The sequence below is a fragment of the Lepidochelys kempii genome, chromosome 15, assembly GCF_965140285.1.
Source record: "Lepidochelys kempii isolate rLepKem1 chromosome 15, rLepKem1.hap1, whole genome shotgun sequence".
In the NCBI taxonomy this organism is placed as follows: Eukaryota; Metazoa; Chordata; order Testudines; family Cheloniidae; genus Lepidochelys; species Lepidochelys kempii.
Window position 1 is genome coordinate 10,258,058 of NC_136394.1, and position 24,820 is coordinate 10,282,877.

Consider the following 24,820-nt stretch of genomic DNA (forward strand, 5'->3'; position numbering starts at 1 on the left):
TCATTTTTGAGCAGCCGGGACTCGTTTGGCAAGATTGGCGTGCGGTGTGAAAAGTTGTGTGGAAGAGGCTCACCGGCAAAGCGAAGCAAGATGGTGGCCAGAGCTTGCAATGGGAGGCCGGAGTCCTGGCTCTGCCCCCGGCCGCGGCGGGAGGCTGCACGGAAGGGCCGTTGGCACAGCCCGCTCTGCGGGCGGGTGACGCCAGCAGCTCTGCCCCGCCCCCCGCGGAACAGGGACCGACGGGGAGGCGGCCGCGGCCCTTGAGTCACGTGTCGCGTTGTCAGGGCAACGGGGAATGCCGTCTAGGGCGGGTGGTTTGGGTAGAGGCGCGCTGCTTCCGGGACACGCTCCGGGCGACGGGCTCAGTGGGGGGCGGGGTTCAGCACCTGGACTCCGAGGGGGGGGGTTCAGTGGGGGGCGGGGCTCAGCACCTGAACTCCGAGGGGGGCTCTGTGAGGGGGGGGCGGGGCTCAGCACCTGGACTCCGAGGGGGGGTTCAGTGGGGGGCGGGGCTCAGCACCTGGACTCCGAGGGGGGGTTCGGGGGGGGCGGGGCTCAGCACCTGGACTCCGAGGGGGGTGCTCAGTGAGGGGCGGGGCTCAGCACCTGGACTCAAAGGGAGAATGGGGGGGCTCAGTGAAAGGGGGGCATCAGCTCCTTAACCCTGGAGGGTGGCTCTCTGCTGCTGAGCTCGGGGTGGGGGTCTCCGTGCTGGGGGCGCATCGCCTGGTCTGGGGCCTACCTATTGTCTTCTTGTCAGAATTCAAATCACAAGGAGATAGTTTTTATTGTGTCTTTTGAAATGAATAAATAACACTGTTCAGAGGGATCCCAGAGAGCTCTCTGTTCAGCCCTGTTTGTTGTGGGGTCCCTGGCCTGTTGGTTTAGTGGGGTAGGTTGTGGGTTTGTTCATGAACGATTTAGCTCCACTGGCCAAGGATACTGCAGAGTGGATTGGCTTTATATCTCAGGTTATTTTGTGGCAGATACTTTTGATAAGTTACTTTGTAAATTAAAAGGAAGATCCGCTCTGAGGTCCATGCAGCAGATGACTGTTGGTCTTAAGGGCTGTGTTCTGTGGCAGGGGTTGCTTGGAGGTGAAAGGAGAGGGATCAAGATCACCAGCAGCAGCAATAGAAGCACCAGGGTCCCACCCAAGGACCAGTATAATTAGCCAGCAGAAGTTGATGAACAGCAAAGTCAGGATGCCTGGGAGCGCTAAGACTTTGGACCCTCGTTATTTTGTGCTCATAAGACCATTGCCCATCCCCACACAGAAAGGTGCAAAGGTCCAAGTTAGAAGTAGCACTATTTATAACTGCTGGGAATCCACAAGGGAGCAAGTATTTTGGGAGAACTACCACAGGAGGCACCAGCAACTCACTCAGCACGGATATTGGACACCCAGCTGGAAACCTTACCAGGAGCTTGGAGAAATTCTCTACCTGGAGCCAAAGAAACTCACCCTCCACTATTTGGGACAGATGCCCCAGGTAAGAACATAAGATAGGCTTTCCTCGTCTGAATTATTAACTTTTTAATTGTTTTCATTCCTTTGGTTTTCATAGCAAAGCAGAGAGGATCATCTTGTAAATAAATTGTAGAGGCACATTCCACTGGAAAAGAATAGTAAATTTTTGCTTAAAGAGCAAAAAGGCAGTGTGAAACATTGTGCTGTGCCAGCCTATTAATCAATCATTCCAATATGATCAAATTAGCAATGATACCACAGAACATCAGTAAAAAAATTAAACCAGAGGAAAGTGCTTTGACCTTATATTTTGCAGTTTGAGAACAGAAGAGCCTTTTAAACTTGGTCTTTGGAGGCTGTAGTAAGAGCAGTTTCAGTAGAGTGGAGAAATTAGAAAGACAATTCAGGGGGCGGGATCCAAGAGAAAATCAGGGTAATGGGAATATACAGCATTTTTAAGGAGAGGTAACCAGATCTTGAAAACGGAAGGGAAGGAGCAAATAAAGAGAAAATGACTGAGGATGAGGGAAGGATGAGCTAGGAGTCAGGAAATGATGGGGTCTAGGGGATGGGACAACAGGTTAGAAGTTGAGCATAAGAGGGACACCTCAGAATTGAAGACGGGTGATGGAGCAAAGAAAAAGTCTGGGGGATGGGGGTTAGGATTGAGGAGAGTTGTTAGAGAGGTGATGTGAAAGCTCTTGTATCAAGTAGAGATACAGATGAACAGTTTTAGATGTTATAGCAGCATATTTTATGTTCTAAAATGTATATCTATTTGAGTTCATAGAAAGTCTAGTATGGTTAACTATCATTATTTATATGCTACTTTGACTGCCAGTGTAATTATCACCTCCTACTGGTCTCCTTTGCTGTTACACAGGCATTCAGTAAGGGGGTCTTACTCTTCCATAGGTCCCTTTTACTGTCTGATTTAATGATTGAGTTACGAGGCCAAAAATATCATTTGCTTGGTTGCCAGCACTTGAGATTCAATTGCAAAGTTCCACCGTTTGCATTTGTTTTCTTCACTGTTGTTGGTTCATACAAGGAAATCTATAATTCACTGAGTTGTCGTTCATGCTCCTTCAAGTGAAGCAACAACATTTACTGTCTGAATATACCCAGAATGCAGTCCTCTCTCTCTCTCTGATTTTGCAATTCTAAAGCAAGCCATAGTGACTTTGGCCCAGATCCACAAAGGGATTTAGGTGTTGCTTAATTTTCTGCACTGATTGTGTGTTGGAATACATATACAGCTTAAAGTTTTGGATGGAATGTTTATAAAGCTCTAAACAGAGACTGACTCTCATGCACTATATTTGACTGATCATCTAACATCCTATCATATTGAAAGGGAAAAGGCTTTTGGTTCTATGGATATGTAGGTGTACAGCAAGTTTTGCCAGTATTTTTGCCCATGACAGTATTTTTGCCTTTATAGCATGTAACCACTGAAATGTCCTTCCCTCAGACCCTAAAAGTACTTTTTACATTTAGATATTCAGCAGCAACTGTTTAGACTCCTACATGAATCAAGTACTCCTTTTCTTTTACACTAATCTTGAAACTCAGTGGTAATTCTGCACAGAAGATGAAGGTTCTGGAAAGAAATTTGAACTCTGCTGATTACAATTTGAACTAAATGAGCAGGTTACAATATATAATTTCTATGAAGAGTAATTTGACCTAAACCAGGCAGGTGCACTGAAAATACTGTGTATGATGGTAGCAGCTTAAGTTAGAGGTTTTCAGAGCCACCATTCAAGTCCCCTTCATTTATATAGGCATTGTATGCCTAAATCCCCTGCTCAGCTTTGAAAATCTCAACCTAATTATATAATAAAACATGATTTTACTCCCAAAAGACTGCAAATACTGATGAATGGCCATATACTTGATTATTTTGTAATTTAGTATGTACCTGATGACTGCAGACATGAGAACTATACTTTTTAACCACTGGGTGAGTGAGAGCAGTCGTCTTCCTAGAAATGAAATGCTTAATCTCTTCTATGAATATATTTGCTCCAAAAAATTAGCATGTGCTTTGATCACCAACATGGCCAGAGAATAATGATGGTGAATAACAGTCAAGTCTGTAAACAGCAAAACTAAAAAACTCTGTAACCCTCTGGATTTAATAGGACTTGAGTTGGTGCTCTCCTGTGAGCTATTTTCCATTGACAACCAATACCTCCTAAATTGAAAAGCTCCTAAAATGGGCTAAAAGTGATTTAGGACTTATTATGAAGTAATTACATAGGAAGATATTGGCATAAGGTGCAATGATCGTTAGCTAATTGCACATCTAGGGTATTATTTAAGTGATTGGTGGTGAGCAGTATGATTCTAGCCAACAAATATGTCCAAAAAAGCTGTATTTTTTCTGCTTGTTTCTGCATTGTTATTATTATTATTATTTATTATTATTTTAAGTAAATCTATTATCCCTGGAATCTTACAGCTGGTTTTTGACTATTTTATCTTTAGCCCATCTGAAAAATCTACTCTTTCGTGCTTAAATAACTATTTGGAATGTGTTGTCTAACTTATAATGAAAACAGTAAGGCCATGTCTACACTCTAAAGTTGATGTATGTTATGTCAACGATCACCCACTGCTGTAATTAAACCACTTTTGCATGTCCACACAACACTCCATATGATGGAAGAATGTGTCCACAGTTGGTGCTCTTGCATTGACAGAGAGGGCAGAGGATACCTATTCCACTGTGCAACTCACCACCATCTGCTGCTGGGTATTCTGGAAAGGGTTCTCAGTGACTCATGGGAGCAGGCTCGCCATCCCATCATGCAGTTTTCTCTGTCCCATCATTCCATGAGCTTCTATGTCTCACGCCGCTTTTCAACAGCTCCCATAAACTGCATGCCCACCATTTCTGTCTCGCAGCATGGATCCTACTCTACTGTCCAATATTGTGATGAGCATTATGAACACAATGCGGCTGATCCTGCAGAATTTCATGAGCTCCAAGTCTGAAAATGACTGCATGGTGTCTGCCCTGCTGTGTGCCATAGAAAGAAACAATTCAAGATTGCTACTGGCATTCACGGAGCAGCTGCACACAGTGGACTGTCAGTTCTGGGCACAGGAAACAAGCACTGAGTGGTGGGATTGCATCGTTATGGGATAGGATGATGAGAAGTGGCTTCAGAACTTCCAGGTGTGCAAAGCTACTTTCTTGTGTGTGGAGCTTGCCCCTGCCCTCCAGCGCAAGGACACCAGAATGACAGTTGCCCTAACAGTGGAGAAGCGAGTGGGTATCCCTATGTGAAAGCTGGCAACTCCAGACTGCTACCAATCAGTTGCGAATCAGTTTGAAGTTCGGAAGTCCACCGTGAGGGTTGTAGTGATACAAGTGTGCAGGGCAATTAGTCACCTTCTGCTACAAAGGACTGTGACTCTGGGCAATGTATGGGGATATAGTGAATGGCTTTGGAGCAATGGGATTCCTGAACTGCGGGGGGGCAATAGATGACATGCATATCCCCATTTTGGCCCCAGACCACCTTGTGACAGATTGTCAACATAGAAAGGGCTACTTTTCTATGGTCTTGTAAGTTTTGGTGAATCACAGGGGTTGTTTCACTGACCTCAATGTGGGGTGGTCAGGGAAGGTGCATAATACACACATCTTCAGGAACACTGGCCTGCACAGAAAACTGCAAGCAGGGACTTTCTTTTCAGAACAGAAGATTCCAGTTGAGGATCTGGAGATGCCAATAGTGATCCTTGGAGACCCAGCCAACCCTTTTCTCCCATGGCTTATGAAGCCTTAGACTGGAAACCTTGACTGTAGCAAGGAGTACTTCAACAATAGGCTCAGTAGGTGCAGAATGACTGTTGAATGAGCCTTTGGCTGATTAGACGGTCAACCTCAATGAGGAAAATATTCCCATGGCCATAGGAACCTGCTGTGCTCTGCATAACACTTATGAAACTAAGGGAGAGAAGTTTCCACAGGGGTAGAGTGTTGAGGCAGATCGGCTGGCTGCTGATTTTGAGCAGCCAGATACCAGGGCTGTTAGAGGGGTTCTCTGGGGGCCCTGTTTGAATCAGGGAGGCTTTAAAGGAGCATTTTGACAATAAGCCCCAGTAATATGTCTGTGATGCATTTAGCCAGGGGTTGTTTTCTTGCACCGTAGTATGAACCTTGTCATGACTGTGGGATGTGTGTTAATTTTACAATGCTGATGCGCCAATTGCCACTGTTTATGAATTCAGCAGCAATCACCATTTGTAGGACACAAAGATTTCTTATCTCTCAATAAGTTCATTTTTATTCAACAGTGATAGGTTCTGCAAGGGACATGAAAATGAAAAGCACATTTTCAAATGAGGCTCTCGCAGTTGGGTGTATGTCCAGCTGTCATTGTGATACATGTCGCTTGGGATGGAGCGCATGAGGTACTGAGATGGGCCCAGGAACATGCGAGGAATGTGGGGGAGGGTATGGAAGGCAGTTCTGTATGGGCTGCAGGGAGAGGTGAGCATGGATGTGTTCTGTCTGCAGTTCAGTAAGGGACCTTAGCATGTCTGTTTGGTCCTGTAGCAGCTGTATCATCTACTCCTGCCCCTGCTTCCTCTCCTGGCTATATCCATATGCAGTTTCTCATTGACAGCCTCTCTCCATGCTCTCTGTTTGCAACCAGAAGCATCAGAGGATTGCGGCACCTCCTGGAACATGTCTTTCTTACTCCTCCTTTTTCATCTCCTTATGTGATGGAGCTGCTCACCTGGTGTGCAGGAGGAGACCATCAAGGGCATATCTGTAAATGCTAAAGAAGAAATAGACAGAGGCAGTATTGTTAGTGCACTCACAGCCTTGATTAAAACAAGCTAGAAACATCACTTTCTCACTTTCCCCTTGGCAGGCACACAGCATAGTGGGAGCCGCAGACATAGTCAGTTTGGCCCGGGGAGGGGAAGGGACAGGTTGGGAGCAGGGGCAGGGTTTCCACAGGGGTATCACTACAAGCACCTTGGGCCACTATTCTGAGTACTGGCACCATTTTCCATAGACAGAGGTGATAGCAGCTGATATCTTGCTCATGAGGGTAACTGACGATGCAATTTGAAGCTCCAGCTTGTATATGGCTACAGATCGGGTCTGTATGCTGCTCGCCTATCTGCTGCTTTGTTGCCTGCAGAAGTAATTGCTGATTGGCACAGCAAACTTTCCTACAGTGGGGGAAGAAACAAGGCAACCCTCCCTTCAGCAGAGGATTGCGGAATACCTCCAGAAAAGTTTCCAAGAGATCTCTAGGGAGGATTCCTGGGACATCCCGGTGTGCATCAGCAAACTTTCCTGCAGGGCCCCCCCTGCCTAGCTGCATGGGGGAGTGAGAAGCAGATACAAACTCTGCCTGTGTTGGTTATTTGAATCTATCTTCCAACCTGATTTTGTGGGACACCTCCTGGAGGCCACTTAGAGTGACATAAGCAACCTAGTGTCTACACTGACACTGAGTTGCTCTAATTACGCTGCCATAAGGGATACGCCTCTCATTGAGGTGGTTTTATTATGTTGGTGTATCAGGAGAGTTAAATTGGTAGGAGGAGCATTGTAGTGTGTACACCTCCACAGTTAGGCGACGTACACTGCCTTATGTTGACTTAACTGTGTAGTGTAGACCAGGCATAAGACTAAAGAATTTCATTTGTCTGTAATCAGCTGGAACAAAATGAAACTTCCAAGCTACAGCCAATATTAGTTAGTTATAGATGGATCTTAAAAAGGTTTAGTATTTGGGTTTAGAATAGGGTTGCCAACTTTCTAATTGCACAAAACTGAACACCATAGCCCCACCCTTTCCCTGAGGCCCTGCCCCCACTCACTACATTCCCCCTCCCTTGGTGGCTCGCTCTCCCCCACCCTCACTCATTTTCACTGGGCTGGGGCAGGGGGTTAAGGTGTGGGACGGGGTAAGGGCTCTAACTGCGGGCTCTGGGATGGGGCCAGAAATGAGGGGTTCATTGTGCAGGAGGGGGCTTCATGCTGGGGCAGGGAATTGGGGTATGGGATGGGGTGAGGGCTCCAGCTGGGGCTGCGGGCTCTAGCGCGGGGCTGGGGATGAGGGGTTTGGGTGCAGGCGGGAGCTCCAGGCTGGGGGGTGGGGCTGATGGATTTGGAATGTGGGAGGGGGCTGCAGGTTGAGGCAGGGTGTAGGGGTGTGACGTTATTGACATAATCTGGGACCGTATAGATCATTGTTGCAACCAAGGTCCTGTAGTGGCACCAAATCTTGTATAAAGGGGGTCAAATAAGGTGTCTAAGACAAGGTTATGGTTGGCTGGTTATGATTATGCTATCTATGTGCATGTATCATTTTTGTATTTAAAGTTATAAGTATTAGCTCTATACTGTCTGTATTTCAAACTTATGCTGTGCTTCTGGGTGACACCCCAGACAAGTTGGTGTCAATTCTGCCTAGCCCCCATTAAGGACCATCAGCTATACAACTAACCCATTGAGAGAAGGCAGACACACCTTGTGACTCAGCAAGGCATGTGGGGACCTGCCTGTGGACAGAACTCTGAGGTTTTTTCATGCCATGTAATGGACAGCTTGTCTTTGGGACAAAGAAAGCAGAGACCACATGGCAAGTGACAAAAAAGGCTGCTGGAGCTCCTCCATCTTGCCTTCAATCCTGCTTCATACCTCTGGAAGAAATTTGCTACACGGAAGCTTTGAATAAAGGACTGATGACCCATCCCAGCTGTGGATGCACTCCAGAGACTTGATTTGAACCTGCAGTTTATTCCATCACTGCTACAAGCCAAAACCAAGAACTTTGCCATTACTGTATGTAATTGATTTCACTTAACCAATTCTAGCTCTGCTCTTATATCTTTTTTTCCTTTTATGAATAAACCTTTAGATTTTAGATTCTAAAGGATTGGCAACAGTGTGATTTGTGGATAAGATCTGATTTGTATATTGACCTGGGTCTGGGGCTTGGTCCTTGTGATCGGGAGAACCTTTTTTCTTTTACTAGGGTATTGGTTTTCATAACCATCTGTCCCCATAACGAGTGGCACTGGTGGGGATACTGGGAAACTGGGGTGTCTAAGAGAATTGCTTGTGTGACTTGTGGTTAGCCAGTGGGGTAAAGCCAAAGTCTTCTCTGTCTGGCTGGTTTGATTTGCCTTGGTGTGCATAGAAACCCCAGCCCTAACTGCTCTGCTTTAAGCAATTTGTCCTGAATTGGCACTCTCAGTTGGGTCCCACCAGAACCAGCATTGTTACAGGAGGTGTGGGAGGGGGTACGGGCTCTGGGCTGGGGATGAGGGGTTTGGGGTGCAGGAGGGTGCTCCAGGCTCGGGGGGGGTGAGGGATTCAGAGTGCAGGAGGGGTTGAGGCAGGGGTGTGGGAGGTGGTGTGGCCTCTGGGCTAGAGATGCGGGCTCTGGGGTGGGGATTAGGAGTTTGGGGTGCAGGAGAGAGCTCCGGGTTTGGGGGGGCTCAGGATTGGGACACATGCTTACCTCCGTCAGCTCCTGGTCAGCGGCACAGTGGGGCTAAGGCAGGCTCCCTGACCTGGAGCAGGTCTAGCTCCTCGGCAGGGGGGCCAGGAGGCTCCGCATGCTGCTCTCTAGCCCGCAGGCACCGCCTCCCCACCCCTCCCCTCCCCCAGCTCCCATTGGCCATGGTTCCCAGCCAATGGGAGTGCAGAGCTGGTGCTCAGGGCGGGGGCAGCATGCAGAGCCCTGTGGTCTCCCCCTAGGAGCCAGACCTGCTGGCCGCTTCCGGGACGTAGTGTGGTGCCAGGACAGGTAGGGACTAGCCTGCCTTAGCCCTGCAGCACCGCCAACCGGACTTTTAACGACCCGTTCGGCAGTGCTGACTGGAGCCGCCAGGATCCCTTTTCAACGGGGTGTTCTGGTCGAAAACCAGACACCTGGCAACCCTACTTTAGAAGACTTGGGGGGCCTGCTTTCCCCTAATCTACTAAGGTTTCGTTATCTGAGGGCAGTTGGGTGGCCCAATCCCACATTAGAGCCTCTGATGTCTGCAGGAGTTAAAATGCCCTGGCATTCCAATTACCCCCACAATGTCAGTGTTTTTTAGGTGTGGCCTAAACATGCCTATTTCATACCTCTGTCCCTAGTTTTTGTCCCAATCCACTCTATCAGTGTAATTATGCAACCAAATGGGCCACTCATCCCCTCCAGAGCTTCTCTCCTGGTTCCTAGCATTCTGCCTTTATACAATTGTTTGTGGGACTCCCCCAGAGGGAGTACCTTTCAGCATTCACCCAATTTAAATTCGTATCTAAATGGCACAATTGAACCCTTTTTTAAGCATCCATTACATATAAATTGAAGTAACTTGATTTGGTTTTAGGTGGTGTGTCTCTCTCTCTCTCTCTCTCTCTCTCTCTAAATGTCGGGCACACACTAAGCAGACAGGACTGATTCATTGAAAGTCAAGGAATGTCACTTTCCAGACAGCATTTTTGATTTCCTAAGTGTCCAGAGCAGTGTGTTAAAGGTCTTTTTGTGATTCCTTGATGTAACAGTGCGTGGTGATAGTAGTCACCTTTTATCATCTTCATATAGTTTCTTTTTCATTAATTGCTGTAACAAATCCGTTTGCAAAACCTCTGGGGTGGCTTGTTGACTTTTTACATGAAAGAAAGGTGGCCTTTTTGACCAAGCCTAAAACAATCCAATTCCACAGAATTTGCAGTATCATTAATGTCCCAGCCTACTCTGTACTTGTGATAAAAGTATGTTCTGTAATTGTGTGCATTAGGTAAATAGGTCACTAGATAAGATTGATAACAGCGTTAGCAAAGAAACGTTTTCAGCTAGCACTGGAGAAGAAAACTGAGCAATTTCTTTGGATAGAAATTACACTGGTGTTATTCACATTGCTATAGTTAAAGATTTGTCAGGGTTTCCATTACAAATCCTTATTTTTCAGAGGACTTGCACTTCACTGCAAAAATTTTCTACTCCAGGCTGAAGCTTAGGGACAAATTATGGCCACTCCTTCCTGGGTGTGCTAGAGCAGGGAAATAATGCAAGGAGGCTTTTCCCTCTCCGTTCACCCTCTCAAGGGGCAGTCATAATTTAACCGGCACTCTGAGGAGAGCAGGAAAAGGAAGGTGGCCGTTATATTGCCAGGAGCACTAGCAGCTCCAGAGGGGGCAGGTTGGGCAGACAGACTGCACTGGCAGGGAGCGCCACCAATGACTTCTGAAACAAGTAGGATGGTGTTTGTGCCTCCCTACACCTCTCCCCAGCACCTACAAGGTATTATTTTGCCTTAAGCAGACTTAAAAGTTCCAAATGCAAGTAAATATTTAGGACATAGTTTTTAGAGGCACACAGGAAGGCTGAGAAAGTCCAGTGTATGTGCTGATCAGTTCGAGGCAGTATGGTTGCAACCATAATATCAGCAAATACGTGTTTAGTTTTAAAAAATCTGTACTTTAAAAGGTAGATTTAAAAGAGTAAATTGGATTTGTTAATAGTTTAATGCATTAAGGGAAAGTAAGTGATTTGGGTGTATATTCACAAATGCAGAACATGGCAGTCATTAAAGGGAATGAATCTACAAAGTACAGAGAAGTTCTACTTTACACTCAAGTATCGTTATATCCCATGTGACATTTTATAATATAAGCCCCCTTCTTGCAGTTTGCTGAGGCCTCCTGTTTGGTGATGAGTGCTCACAACCCATTGAAATCTGTGGGAATTGATGGCATTTGTAGAATTAGGTAGAAGTTTCTGGAAAAATTCAGTCAATATGAAATAATTTTTCTTCTCATCCAGCCAGCTCTGCTAATAAGGTAGTGGGCTTTACTTATGAAAGGCTACATCTTTACAAATATTTTCTAATTTTTTTCTCTTAAAGAGAAGTAATAATATCTATATCAGAAAGAGAAAAAGTTGACATTGGCATGGATTTGGGAAGCCATAAGTGGCAAAGCACTGAAAAGAGTTATTTAGATCATTCCAAATATCTGGCAGAGCATGTGAGCAGATTATTTGGCTGGTAAAACTGGGTCTCTTCAATGTCGAGCCAGTGTTTGTCAGCAGTGGGTAAGAGTCTTTGCGGGTTAGTACTTAAGTATTACTTAGAATTAAAGGACCTTTACAGTGTCATGGCATTAAAGTGAGAGCTTTAAAAGAGAAACATTTTTTCATTCAATATTTTTCTTAGAATCGACTTTTCCCTATCTCTTCCACATGTAATCCTTTTCCACATTCCTCACACTGTAGTGAGAGAACCACCAATTCAGGAATTACAATAGTCCTGTGACAGGTTTCAGAGTGGAAGCTGTGTTAGTCTGTATCAGCAAGAAGAACGAGGTGTACTTGTGGCACCTTAGAGACTAACTCATTTATTTTGGCATAAGCTTTTGTGGGCTAAAACGCACTTCATCAGATGCATGCAATGGAAAATACAGTCGGAAGATAGATATACCCAGAGAACATGAAAAAATGGGTGTTGCCATCACCAACTCTAACGAGACTAATCAATTAAGGTGGGCTATTACCAGCAGGAGAAAAAAAATGCTTGTAGTGGTAATCAGGATGGCCCATTTCAAACAGTTGACAAGAAGGTGTGAGTAACAGTAGGGGAAAAATTAGCATGGGGAAATAGCTTTTACTTTGTGTAATTACCCATCCACTCCCAGTCTTTATTCAAGCTTAATTTAATGTTGTCCAGTTCTGCAGTTTCTCATTGGAGTCTGTTTTTGAAGTCTTTTTGTTGAAGAATTGTGACTTTTAGGTCTGTAATTGAGTGACCAGGGAGGTTGATTTGTGTCCATTTATTCTTTTGCATAGAGACTGTCCGGTTTGGCCAATGTACATGGCAGAGGGGCATTGCTGGCACATGATGTCATATATCACATTGATAAATGTGCAGGTAAATGAGCCTCTGATAGCGTGGCTGATGTGATTAGGTCCTATGATGGTGTCCCTTGAATAGATATATGGACAGAGTTGGCAATGGGCTTCGTTGCAAGGATAGGTTCCTGGGTTAGTGTTTTTGGCGTGTGGTTGCTGGTGAGTATTTGCTTCAGGCTGGGGGCTGTCTGTAAGTGAGGACTGGCTTGTCTCCCAAGATCTGTGAGAGTGAGGGATTGGTTCTTAAGGATAGGTTGTAGATCCTTCATGATGCATTGGAGAGGTTTTAGTTGGGGGCTGAAGGTGATGGCTAGTGGCGTTCTGTTATTTTCTTTGTTGGGCCTGTCCTGTAGTAGGTGACTTCTGGGAACTCTTCTGGCTCTGTCAATCTGTTTCTTCGCTTCAGCAGGTGGGTATTGTAGTTGTAAGAACGCTTGATAGAGATCTTGTAGGTGTTTGTCTCTGTCTGAGCGGTTGGAGCAAATGCGGTTGTATCGTAGAGCTTGGCTGTAGACAGTGGATTGTGTGATGTGGTCTGGATGAAATCTGGAGGCATGTAGGTAAGTATAGCAGTCAGTAGGTTTCCAGTATAGGGTGGTGTTTATGTGACCATCGCTTATTAACACCGTAGTGTCCAGGAAGTGGATCTCTTGTGTGGACTGGTCCAGACTGAGGTTGATGGTGGGATGGAAATTGTTGAAATCATGGTGGAATTCCTCAAGTACTGTGAGTAGCTGCTTCGATGCAAACTCAATGCACAGAGAGGGAATGCACAGAGAGGGAATGGGGGGATGTGACTGTGAAGTCCACACTTTTAGCTACTCCCGTTACCCAAAGTTGCTGCCATCGGCTGTTGTGCATTTCAAATGTAAAAATTACTTGGGAATCAAGATGGTGTAATATATTCAGTTACACAAGAATTGTCTGCAGAGTTGCAGCTGCAATGTTCACATTAGGCACGCAAACTGGAGTCAAGCCACAAGGTCTTATACTCTAGAAAAACGGGTATTTCGTGTGTAGAGCTATCATTGCTAACCCTAATTGGCTGCAAAATATTGCGCCTTAAAACTGTCACTGGGCCAGAACTAAATTAAATTATCTGAGAACAACATAATTTTTAAGGCAAATTCCCCATTTTAAGGAAAGTAGTAAGCATTTCTCTGGTGGGTTCCTGTTGTGGTGCTTTGTTTCGCTTTTTAAAATGGCAGTTTGTGTGTACGTGCTCAGAAGTTTGGAACATTAGAAGTAGTCCAAAGCAGGAGAAAGAGGTAGACAAAGTGCAGGTGAGACTGTCAGCAATTTGATACATGCAATTTATCAAATGGCTTTGCAGTGTATCACCTGGGTATCACCAAAACATATGAGAGATATTAGTTACAGATAATGTAAAACAAAAGAGCAGTTGCAAGCATGATTACATTGTGATTACAATTTCAGAGTTCATAGTGTCGCATCATAAAGAGATATTTCACTGCTTACCATGTAAATGAAAGGGTACAGCATCTTGTGCCCCTGAGAGACATGTGTGGCTATACATCAAGAAATGTTGAAAGACTTTAATAACCTTAGTGCACACTGCTTCCATTGCAGATCTTTTTGTATAATTAAAATGGGTATATGAGTATGCCCAATTTAGGTTTTCATGGAGAATTCCTGTGGTTAACATAGCGGGGTTTTACTGATATCTTGCCTCTGCTCATTTTCTTTTAATTTCAGTATGTAAAATTTTAAACTGTTCTAAATTTTTCTTTGATGTTAAGCAGAGAAATTTTTTTTCTCTCCTTTTAAGATCATGCAAAAAAATAGTTGTTCTACTTAGTGACAGAAAAATAACTTGTGGAAGTTAGGCCACTGACCTTCCTCACAAGCTTCATAACCTCCACTGGTGACGTGTGTATAAATGCTTGACATGTTAATCATCAAGTAAGTTAACATCCATTCACGTTATTCATGTGAGGTGGCATCTTACCCTTACTTTTCTTCAAGAAAGCTGGTGTGACTCATTCGCACTTCCTACATTCCCCAAGGTGTCACACAGCCACAAACAACTGAGAACTTGTAATGTACTAACTAGTGGTTATGTATGGCATTGATCTCCAGTAAGTGGAATCTGACTTGCTCAGTGTTTCCGATTATTTTGTCTTCTATTACCATAAATTATATTTGTAAACAAAATAACTTCATTTTTAAAAAAAGTTGCAATTGAAAATGTGTTTAAAGGGCTTCAAGTAGCACCCTAAACTAGTTACATTTTCTTAACAAAAATTTGACATTTTCTAAAATACCCCAAATGTTAGAATGTCTGGAACTAAACAGTAATGTGATCTAACCATTTGCCCAAAGCCATTGACAATTCTTTATCATTCACTATCACCCACCCAACTTACACTGCCTGCCCAACCATAAATTTGCTCCCTTGTTTGCATTGTATTGGTGATCTCTTGTTGGATGCATGGTGCTGGTTTTATATATTGTTTATTAAAAGTGCAATATTGTCTTAGGGTACATAGTCAAAGTGGTAAATAGGAAGATGGATAATTTGGCTGTATGGTTTGGGGAGAACACATTTTGGAAATGTAGTGAAAGATGTGACAGGATTTAGCAATTATGTGGATTTGACATCAAAGGAAAGAGTGGAGTCTAAGGTAAGGTCTGGGAGCTTAGGTGATTGAAAAGATAATGATATTGTCAAAAGTGACAGAAGATGGTTTGAGAGGAAAGATAAATTCAGTTTTAGACAAGTTTGCCAAATTGAGAGCTGCCTCTAAGTTAGAGTAACATCTTTTATTCCCTGGCCCCCTCAATGTACTGTATGTATTCCATCAAATTGGGCTCTCCAGACTTTTTAGACTACTAATTACGACCTGGATTTTTTAAGGCTCTGTCTACAATATAGGTGCTACAGCATCATAGCTACAGCGCTGCAGCCATGCCACTGTCATGCAAACATTTCCTACAGTGATGGAAGGAGTTTTTCCATTGCTGTACTTAATCCACCTCTCTGAGACACACTGGAAGAATTTCTCCATCAACATACTGGTGTCTATGCTGGGAGTTAGGTCAGCTTAACTAAGGCTATGTCTACGCTGGACTGAATGACAAAACTTTTATCTTTCAGTGGTGTTAAAAAAACACTCCCTCGAAAGACACAATTTTTGCCAGAAACAAGCGCCGATGGGAACAGCTCATTTTCAGCAGGAGCGCTCTTCTGCCAACAACTCTAACACCGCTTGTTGGGGGTGGAAGTTTTTTGTCAGCAGGAGAGCCAACAAACAGCGGCTACGCTGCATGCCTTTTAGCAACACGGCTGTAGCAACACGGCCCTGTCGCTAAAAGCTGCATAGTGTAGACATAGCCTATGACACTCAGGGGTGTAAAAAAACTCACACCCCAGAGTGACATTGTAATGTCAACCTAAATTTTAAATGTAGACCTGGCCTAATGTAGACTCCTTGCCCCTTAACAATGTTTAACTTATTACATAAAAACGTTGAGTTAAAGAAAAATTATTTAGGTCTGAAAGTCAAGCACTTAAACGTTAAGAACTGCCAGATTTCCAGTTTCCTATGCAACCTTAATTCTGCCCCTTATGCATCCATTTTGAGCACTGAATGAGCCTGAGGTCCTATGAAAAATAGTATGTGATCTGGAGGATCTGGAGAATGTATAACAAACTTTAGTTTCATAGTGTAGACATAGCCTTAGTTAACAACAGTAATTTGTTCAGTTTTAAAGCTACATTACAACAAACTTAATAGGAACATGTTACAAAACAAGGACATACGCTGTAACACTGACAATCTTTAAAACACATACACAGGCATGTACACATCCTTACTAATTTGGTACAGTTTCAGGAAGTGGTCAGTTGACTGATTTGGGAGGTCATCTAAGAGAAAGTCTGTGTTACTTATCACCGGATCCTTGTTCAGGTGTCAGTTTTCATCTCAGTTATCATTCACAGCTAGAGTTGATGCTGCAAACACAGGTGGTGTGAAGGACGGACATACCTATTGTCTTTTACCGCTGCACAAGCAGGCAGCCCAAATTGCTGGAAAATAGACAGTTAAAGATGCTTATCGGAGGTAGATACTTAATGTCACCAAAAGGACTCTCAGGTGGCCAGCCCAGGACCTCAGTCTTCTCTCTTCCAGGTGTCTTCGCTTTCGAAAAGCAAAAGTGCTGAAGGACACAGGTCACTTTATCCTATTTCTCCTGGGTGATTCAACTTGGTTCCTCTTCTTGGAGGAGCTGGTGGGTGACCCATACTTCTCCTGAAGATTCAAAATATCCAACTAAAATGAGACTTGTCCCTCTCACTATCCAATCAGGGAATGTGATGTCAACTTTTGAGTTCTTATAACTGGACTGACATTTTCCAGTCTCTTTTTATGCAACACATTTTCTCACACTCACCAGCTTGTATAAGACAAGTTAGGTCATAACTGTTGGTACAGCCATCTCGGGATGTACCTTAAACAGTGGCTGGTTTGCTCTAGTCAGCAATTTACCTCCACAAGTCACTTTCCATTGGGTCCTTTGCAGTGCGTTCCTTAATCAAGTTTGTGGTTATGCTTGCTCAAGTTGTAGCTTCTCCATCAGCACTCTGCTGGCTTCTGAAATGTTCAGTTTAAAGTTCATATAATTTATACAAAGTCCCTATGTATTTTCTGGATGCTCTTTAAACTTATTTTAACAGTCCATTATACAAAGAAAAATCACTTCAAGAACTGTTATTCACCAGCAGACTGGAACAACTGTATAAATCATCCATTTCTGTTTTTCTTGTTTTAACAAGGGACCTTGGTGGTATATATGGCTAAGCTGAGCCTATGCAATTTTAACCAAACAGTTACATCTATGCTTATTCCATTTTGTGGTCAAGTGTCCTTATAAACACACTATTTTAGTTCCTTTTATTTACTGCCTCTATCAGCACAGGTGTGTTTCACTAACTTGATCGCGTAAACATGCTTGATTGCAAATATAACCTTACTTCTTCATTTTATTACTTAAATTAAAAGAAATCAATATGAATGCAACCCCTGTCATAATATTTTGCCCAAAGCTGTATCATTTATAGTTGACTTTAATATATTATATTCCATCAAATTCCCTATTTTACTACTATATTTGGCACATCATATAATACCTGAATGTTTGATATTAATCTAATTTTTAATTCATTCACTTATTCACAGACAGGGGAGAAGGGGAAGTCTCTTTAGCTGCACCAGCAGTATATTCTTGCAAAAGGCTGCAGCAACTCTGAGTTTGCTCAGATTATTGAAGAAAACTAGCCATGAAACTTTGGGCTTTTATTTTCTTAGCTCTCTCTTCTGTCTTTCTGCAAGGCCTTGATGCCTGGGCAATTCTTAAATAGTAATAAATCATAATTTGGGGGTATCCGTTACTACAGATAAGAACGGCTATACTGGGTCAGACCAAAGGTCCATCTAGCCCAGTATCCTGTCCTCTGACAGTGGCCAATGCCAGGTGCCCCAGAGGGAATGAACAGAACCAGTAATCATCAAGTGATTCATCCCCTGTCACCCATTCTCAGCTTCTGGCAGAGGCTAGGGACACCATCCCTGCCCATCCTGGCAAATAGCCATTGATGGACCTATCCTCCATGAATTTATCTAGTTCTTTTTTGAGCCCTGTTATAGATCATGTAATTAAAGACTGTATCATCTCTCTCTCTCTCTCTCTCTCTCACTCTCACACACACACACACACACACACGACAGGAGGATTAAGGTCACAGCCATAAATTTGGCATTTCCTACCATTTGAGGAACCTAAATAACTTTATTTAAATGTAGTTTATTCATATGTAACTTCCTACGTTGGTGGGGGGTTTTTAAAGGAAAAAGATAAAAATTTCTATTGTGTACAACTATAACAACCCCCTACAAAGATGATGATGATAATACTGATAACTAGCTCAGAGCTAAGATTGAACTAGCTCAGTTCAAGTGATAGAGGCCTACGTTTTTTGAAGCAGAATTTCTGAGTTCTATTTCTCATGCTCCATATGTGTGATTTAACTGGCAGCTGTGGTGTGCATTGTTTCTGGTTATGTATACATTACATATTCTCAGCAGTTTGTAGCAACTGTAGAAGAGGAGTGTCAACCCCGAATGGTTACATAGCTATTATGATTATTAGTCACAATACTCGGCACTTTTCATATTCATAGCTTTGTATAAGCATTAACTAATCCTCACAACCTTAAGATGGATAAGCAAATATTATCCCCATTTTACCCATGAGGAAACTGATCAGAGAGCTGAAGTGTCTTTCCCAAAGCCAAGCCTGGAATTAGAATTCAGGATTTCCTGATTCCCAGCTCTTGCTTATTTGTCCAGACCATGTTGCTTTCTGCTTTAGAATGTAAAGCTTAGAGGTGGCAATAACATTTACAAAATGTAAACCACAATTGTAGAGATATAGAATAGAAATAAGTCTTGCTAAAAATAATATTCTTAGAATAGGCCATTGTTCTCATTTGGTTAAAAATGGTTACTTTCCTTTTGAACACAAATATTAGACTTTAGCTGGTACTCCTGACTTGAGCCTAACTACTTGAGAATAGGAGATGCTCCATACAATAAAAAGTTTATGATCAGTAAATTAGTTTGACATCTCTCTGGAACAACAGCTATCCAGTTGAGTCCACACAATCTCCATGCTATTAATTTCAAAACAATCTAATCCATTTCAGAAGTTCAATTTCTATTCCTAAAGGCTGCTTCCATAATGAATTAAGGGAAGTATATCAAATGTAATAATACATTGTTATTAAGGTCTTAGTAAACTTGCCAAATGTCAAACTGCTGGAACTGTTATGGTGCATTATACTTCTGTGATTACAGTTTGAATTGTCAATATTGCGAATTGCATTGCTCACTTAGGTTTGGGAATTGATCTGGAATATCACGCCTGAGGCAGGAAAGAAGCACATTACAAAGGTGACGCTTTGCGATGAATTTTCAAAACATTAGATTTTTAATGGGTTTAGAGTAACAGCCGTGTTAGTCTGTATTCGCAAAAAGAAAAGGAGTACTTGTGGCACCTTAGAGACTAACCAATTTATTAGAGCATAAGCTTTCGTGAGCTACAGCTCACTTCATCAGATGCATATCGTGGAAACTGCAGCAGACTTTATATATACACAGAGAATATGAAACAATACCTCCTCCCACCCCACTGTCCTGCTGGTAGTAGCTTATCTAAAGTGATCATCAAGTTGGGCCATTTCCAGCACAAATCCAGGTTTTCTCACCCTATATTTCTCACATATTCTCTGTGTATATATGAAGTCTGCTGCAGTTTCCACGATATGCATCTGAGGAAGTGAGCTGTAGCTCACGAAAGCTTATGCTCTAATAAATTGGTTAGTCTCTAAGGTGCCACAAGTACTCCTTTTCTTTTTGCGAATACAGACTAACACGGCTGTTACTCTGAAAACTTTCATGTCTGTAATCGCGTGACCAGAGAGATTGAAGTGTTCTCCAACTGGTTTATGAATGTTATAATTCTTGACATCTGATTTGTGTCCATTTATTCTTTTACGTAGAGACTGTCCAGTTTGACCAAGGTACATGGCAGAGGGGCATTGCTGGCACATGATGGCAGATATCACATTGGTGGATGTGCAGGTGAACGAGCCTCTGATAGTGTGGCTGATGTTATTAGGCCCTGTGATGGTATCCCCTGAATAGATATGTGGGCACAGTTGGCAACGGGCTTTGTTGCAAGGATAGGATCCTGGATTAGTGGTTCTGTTGTGTGGTATGTGGTTGTTGGTGAGTATTTGCTTCAGGTTGGGGGGCTGTCTGTAGGCAAGGACTGGCCTGTCTCTCAAGATTTGTGAGAGTGTTGGGTCATCCTTCAGGATAGATCCTTAATAATGCGTTGGAAGGGTTTTAGTTGGGGGCTGAAGGTGACGGCTAGGGGCGTTCTGTTATTTTTTTTGTTAGGCCTGTCCTGTAGTAGGTGACTTCTGGGAACTCTTCTGGCTCTATCAATCTGTTTCTTCACTTCCACTGGTGGGTATTGTAGTTGTAAGAATGCTTGATAGAGATCTTGTAGGTGTTTGTCTCTGTCTGAGGGGTTGGAGCAAATGCGGTTGTATCGCAGAGCTTGGCTGTAGACGATGGATCGTGTGGTGTGGTCAGGGTGAAAGCTGGAGGCATGCAGGTAGGAATAGCGGTCAGTAGGTTTCCGGTATAGGGTGGTGTTTATGTGACCATTGTTTATTAGCACTGTAGTGTCCAGGAAGTGGATCTCTTGTGTGGACTGGACCAGGCTGAGGTTGGTGGTGGGATGGAAATTGTTGAAATCATGGTGGAATTCCTCAAGGGCTTCTTTTCCATGGGTCCAGATGATGAAGATATCATCAATATAGCGCAAGTAGAGTAGGGGCATTAGGGGACGAGAGCTGAGGAAGCGTTGTTCTAAGTCAGCCATAAAAATGTTGGCATACTGTGGGGCCATGCGGGTACCCATAGCAGTGCTGCTGATCTGAAGGTATACATTGTCCCCAAATGTAAAATAGTTATGGGTAAGGACAAAGTCACAAAGTTCAGCCACCGGGTTAGCCGTGACATTATCGGGGATAGTGTTCTTGACGGCTTGTAGTCCATCTTTGTGTGGAATGTTGGTGTAGAGGGCTTCTACATCCATAGTGGCCAGGATGGTGTTATCAGGAAGATCACCGATGGATTGAAGTTTCCTCAGGAAGTCAGTGGTGTCTCGAAGGTAGCTGGGAGTGCTGGTAGCGTAGGGCCTGAGGAGGGAGTCTACATAGCCAGACAATCCTGCTGTCAGGGTGCCAATGCCTGAGATGATGGTGTGCCCAGGATTTCCAGGTTTATGGATCTTGGGTAGTAGATAGAATATCCCAGGTCGGGGTTCCAGGGGTGTGTCTGTGCGGATTTGATCTTGTGCTTTTTCAGGGAGTTTCTTGAGCAAATGCTGTAGTTGCTTTTGGTAACTCTCAGTGGGATCAGGGATTACAGAGGGTAATGGCTTGTAGAAAGTGGTGTTGGAGAGCTGCCGAGCAGCCTCTTGTTCATATTCCGACCTATTCATGATGACAACAGCACCTCCTTTGTCAGCCTTTTTGATTATGATGTCAGAGTTGTTTCTGAGGCTGTGGATGGCATTGCGTTCCGCACGGCTGAGGTTATGGGGCAAGTGATGCTGCTTTTCCACAATTTCAGCCCGTGCACGTCGGCGGAAGCACTCTATGTAGAAGTCCAGTCTGCTGTTTCGACCTTCAGGAGGAGTCCACCTAGAATCCCTCTTTCTGTAGTGTTGGTAGGGAGACCTCTGTGGATTAGTATGCTGTTCAGAGGTATTTTGGAAATATTCCTTGAGTCGGAGACGTCGAAAATAGGATTCTAGGTCACCACAGAACTGTATCATGTTCGTGGGGGTGGAGGGGCAGAAGGAGAGGCCCCGAGATAGAACAGCTGCTTCTGCTGGGCTGAGAGTATAGTTGGATAGGTTAACAATATTGCTAGGTGGGTTGAGGGAACCATTGCTGTGGCCCCTTGTAGCATGTAGTAGTTTAGAAAGTTCAGTGTCCTTTTTCTTTTGTAGAGAAGCAAAGTGTGCGTTGTAAATGGCTTGTCTAGTTTTAGTAAAATCCAGCCACGAGGAAGCTTGTGTGGAAGGTTGGTTTTTTATGAGAGTATCCATTTTTGAGAGCTCATTCTTAATCTTTCCCTGTTTGCTGTAGAGGATGTTGATCAGGTGGTTCCGCAGTTTCTTTGAGAGCGTGTGGCACAGGCTGTCAGCATAGTCTGTGTGCTATGTAGATTGTAATGGATTTTTTACCTTCAGTCCTTTTGGTACAATGTCCATTAGTTTGCATTTGGAAAGGAAGATGATGTCTGTCTATATCTGTACAAGTTTTTTCATGCAGTTGATAGATTTCCACTCCATACGGCTAAATGCAGTGCCTTGCATAATGACAGGTTTCAGAGTAACAGCCGTGTTAGTCTGTATTCGCAAAAAGAAAAGGAGTACTTGTGGCACCTTAGAGACTAACCAATTTATTTGACCATAAGCTTTCGTGAGCTACAGCTCACTTCATCGGATGCATACTATGGAAAGTGTAGAAGATCTTTTTATATACACACAAAGCATGAAAAAATACCTCCTCCCACCCCACTCTCCTGCTGTTAATAGTACATTGGTCAAACTGGACAGTCTCTACATAAAAGAATAAATGGACACAAATCAGATGTCAAGAATTATAACATTCATAAACCAGTCGGAGAACACTTCAATCTCTCTGGTCACGCGATTACAGACATGAAAGTTGCAATTCTTCAACAAAAAAACTTCAAATCCAGACTCCAGCGAGAAACTGTTGAATTGGAATTCATTTGCAAATTGGATACAATTAACTTAGGCTTGAATAGAGACTGGGAGTGGCTAAGTCATTATGCAAGGTAACCTATTTCCCCTTGTTTTTTCCTACCCCCCTCCCCCTCCTCAGACGTTCTTGTTAAACCCTGGATTTGTGCTGGAAATGGCCCACCTTGATTATCATACACATTGTAAGGAGAGTGGTCACTTTAGATAAGCTATTACCAGCAGGAGAGTGGGTTTGTGGGGGGGGTGGGGGGGTGAGAAAACCTGGATTTGTGCTGGAAATGGCCCAACTTGATTATCATACACATTGTAAGGAGAGTGATCACTTTAGATAAGCTATTACCAGCAGGAGAGTGGGGTGGGAGGAGGTATTTTTCCATGCTTTGTGTGTATATAAAAAGATCTTCTACACTTTCCACAGTATGCATCCGATGAAGTGAGCTGTAGCTCATGAAAGCTTATGCTCAAATAAATTTGTTAGTCTCTAAGGTGCCACAAGTACTCCTTTTCTTTTTGTGTTTATTAGGTCTAATAATAGTGGCGCTATCCAGATGATATGAGTAGGATAGGCAATATTTTAATGCTGGAATTCTAGATCATTTGTTAAAGACATGTTAAATGCTGTCATTTAGTATTTCTCACCATAACACTTTGGAAATTCCAACCCCCCAAAGTCACTTTGAGATACAGAGATTAAAAGCACTATAAGAACTAAGTGATATTATTATTTATATTATAATATGCAGGACTGGAACTGAGCAGGATACCTGGACTTATTAACACTGCTTTTGGGCCGATGACATGGCACCTTTGCACCACTTTGTCCCTTTGCTAAAAGAGACTGTAAAGCTGACCTAACTGATCAGTTGAGGTTTCCATTGGTGTAGCATTTGATGGAGTTACATCAGAGATGAGTGTTGTGATGGGGCAAGGCCAGATGGCTATAGTAAAGTAGTGAGGAACAGATATGTTAGCCCCAGGCTAAACAAATCCCTGGTACCATGGTAATCAAATGGCAGTTGCTCCAGGTTAATCAAGACACCTGGGGCCAATTCAGATCCTTCTAGAAAACAGTGGTGATAACTAGGTTGATTGGGACACCTGAAGCCAATCAAGGGCTGGCTGGAACTAGTTAATAGCCTCCCAGTCAGTCAGGAGCTGTAGGAGGAAGCTGTGCTGTTGGAGGAACTAAGCAGTACAAATCCATATCAGGTGAAAGGAAGGAGGCCCTGAGGTAATGGTGAAGGAGATATTGAGTTGGGGGATGCTGTGGGGAAGTGGCCCAGGGAATTGTACATGCCCTATTTCCAAAAAGTCAGCTACCATAGCTGCTACTATTCTGGTCTCTGGGCTGGAGCCCGGAGTAGAGGGCAAGCCCGGGCTCCCCCTTCCCTTCCCCAATTAATCACTGAGACTGGGAAACAACAGAGACTGTGCAAGGGAGGGTTGCTTCTCCTCACCTCCCTTGCTGGCTTATGATGAAAATGGCTCAGTAAGCTGTGACCCTTGACTCTAGAGAGAGAAGGGCTATGTGGAGGGTCACAGTGAGCCTCTGAGGTTAGCGAAATCTGCCAGGAAACGCGGGATGCACGGAGACAAGGACAGAGCTTTGTCACAGTGTACATATACTAATAATGTAAGAGAATAATAAGTTGAGATCTTTTGCAGATGTAAAAATGAGGTTCTCCCAACATTAGTCAGCATTTGCCCAGTTGCTGAAAGAGGGGAGATATTTAAATGCTCTGGAAGAACATAAATTCTGCTTTTTTATATGACTGAGACAAGCAAAACAGAAGTGGTACAAATTCAAAACTACAGTATTCTTGCAGAGGTCTGTTTGTATATGACATGGGTTGTGTTTGATTCTTTGGAATAAGAACATGTTTATATGTCACCTTTCACCCTAAAAGAGGCCCAAGTAGTTTACAAACTGCATATAGAGATCATGACAGCCACCTCTCATTAACAGTAGGCTGCAACATCTGTCAGAAGTTAGGTTAGAAACTGATGAGAAATAATGGATCCAGTTGAAACAGCAGAGGGTATTTAAGTGGGAAAAATTTAATTA

At 43.5% G+C, this 24,820-nt stretch overlaps 1 protein-coding gene across 6 annotated transcripts in view; it reads left to right on the forward strand.

Annotated features, from left to right (window-relative positions):
- Positions 1-763: 763 nt before the first annotated feature.
- Positions 764-24,820, forward strand: part of CCDC60 (coiled-coil domain containing 60) — a 113,365-nt gene continuing 89,308 nt past the window's right edge. For all 6 annotated transcript variants that reach the window (XR_012155064.1, XM_073312894.1, XM_078848951.1 and 3 more), the window contains exon 1: positions 764-1,493. Coding sequence is in view for 5 of the 6 variants with exons in the window: in XM_073312894.1 (XP_073168995.1) it covers positions 1,188-1,493 (306 nt within the window). In the remaining variant the exon portion in view is untranslated. The remainder of the gene's footprint in view (positions 1,494-24,820) is intronic.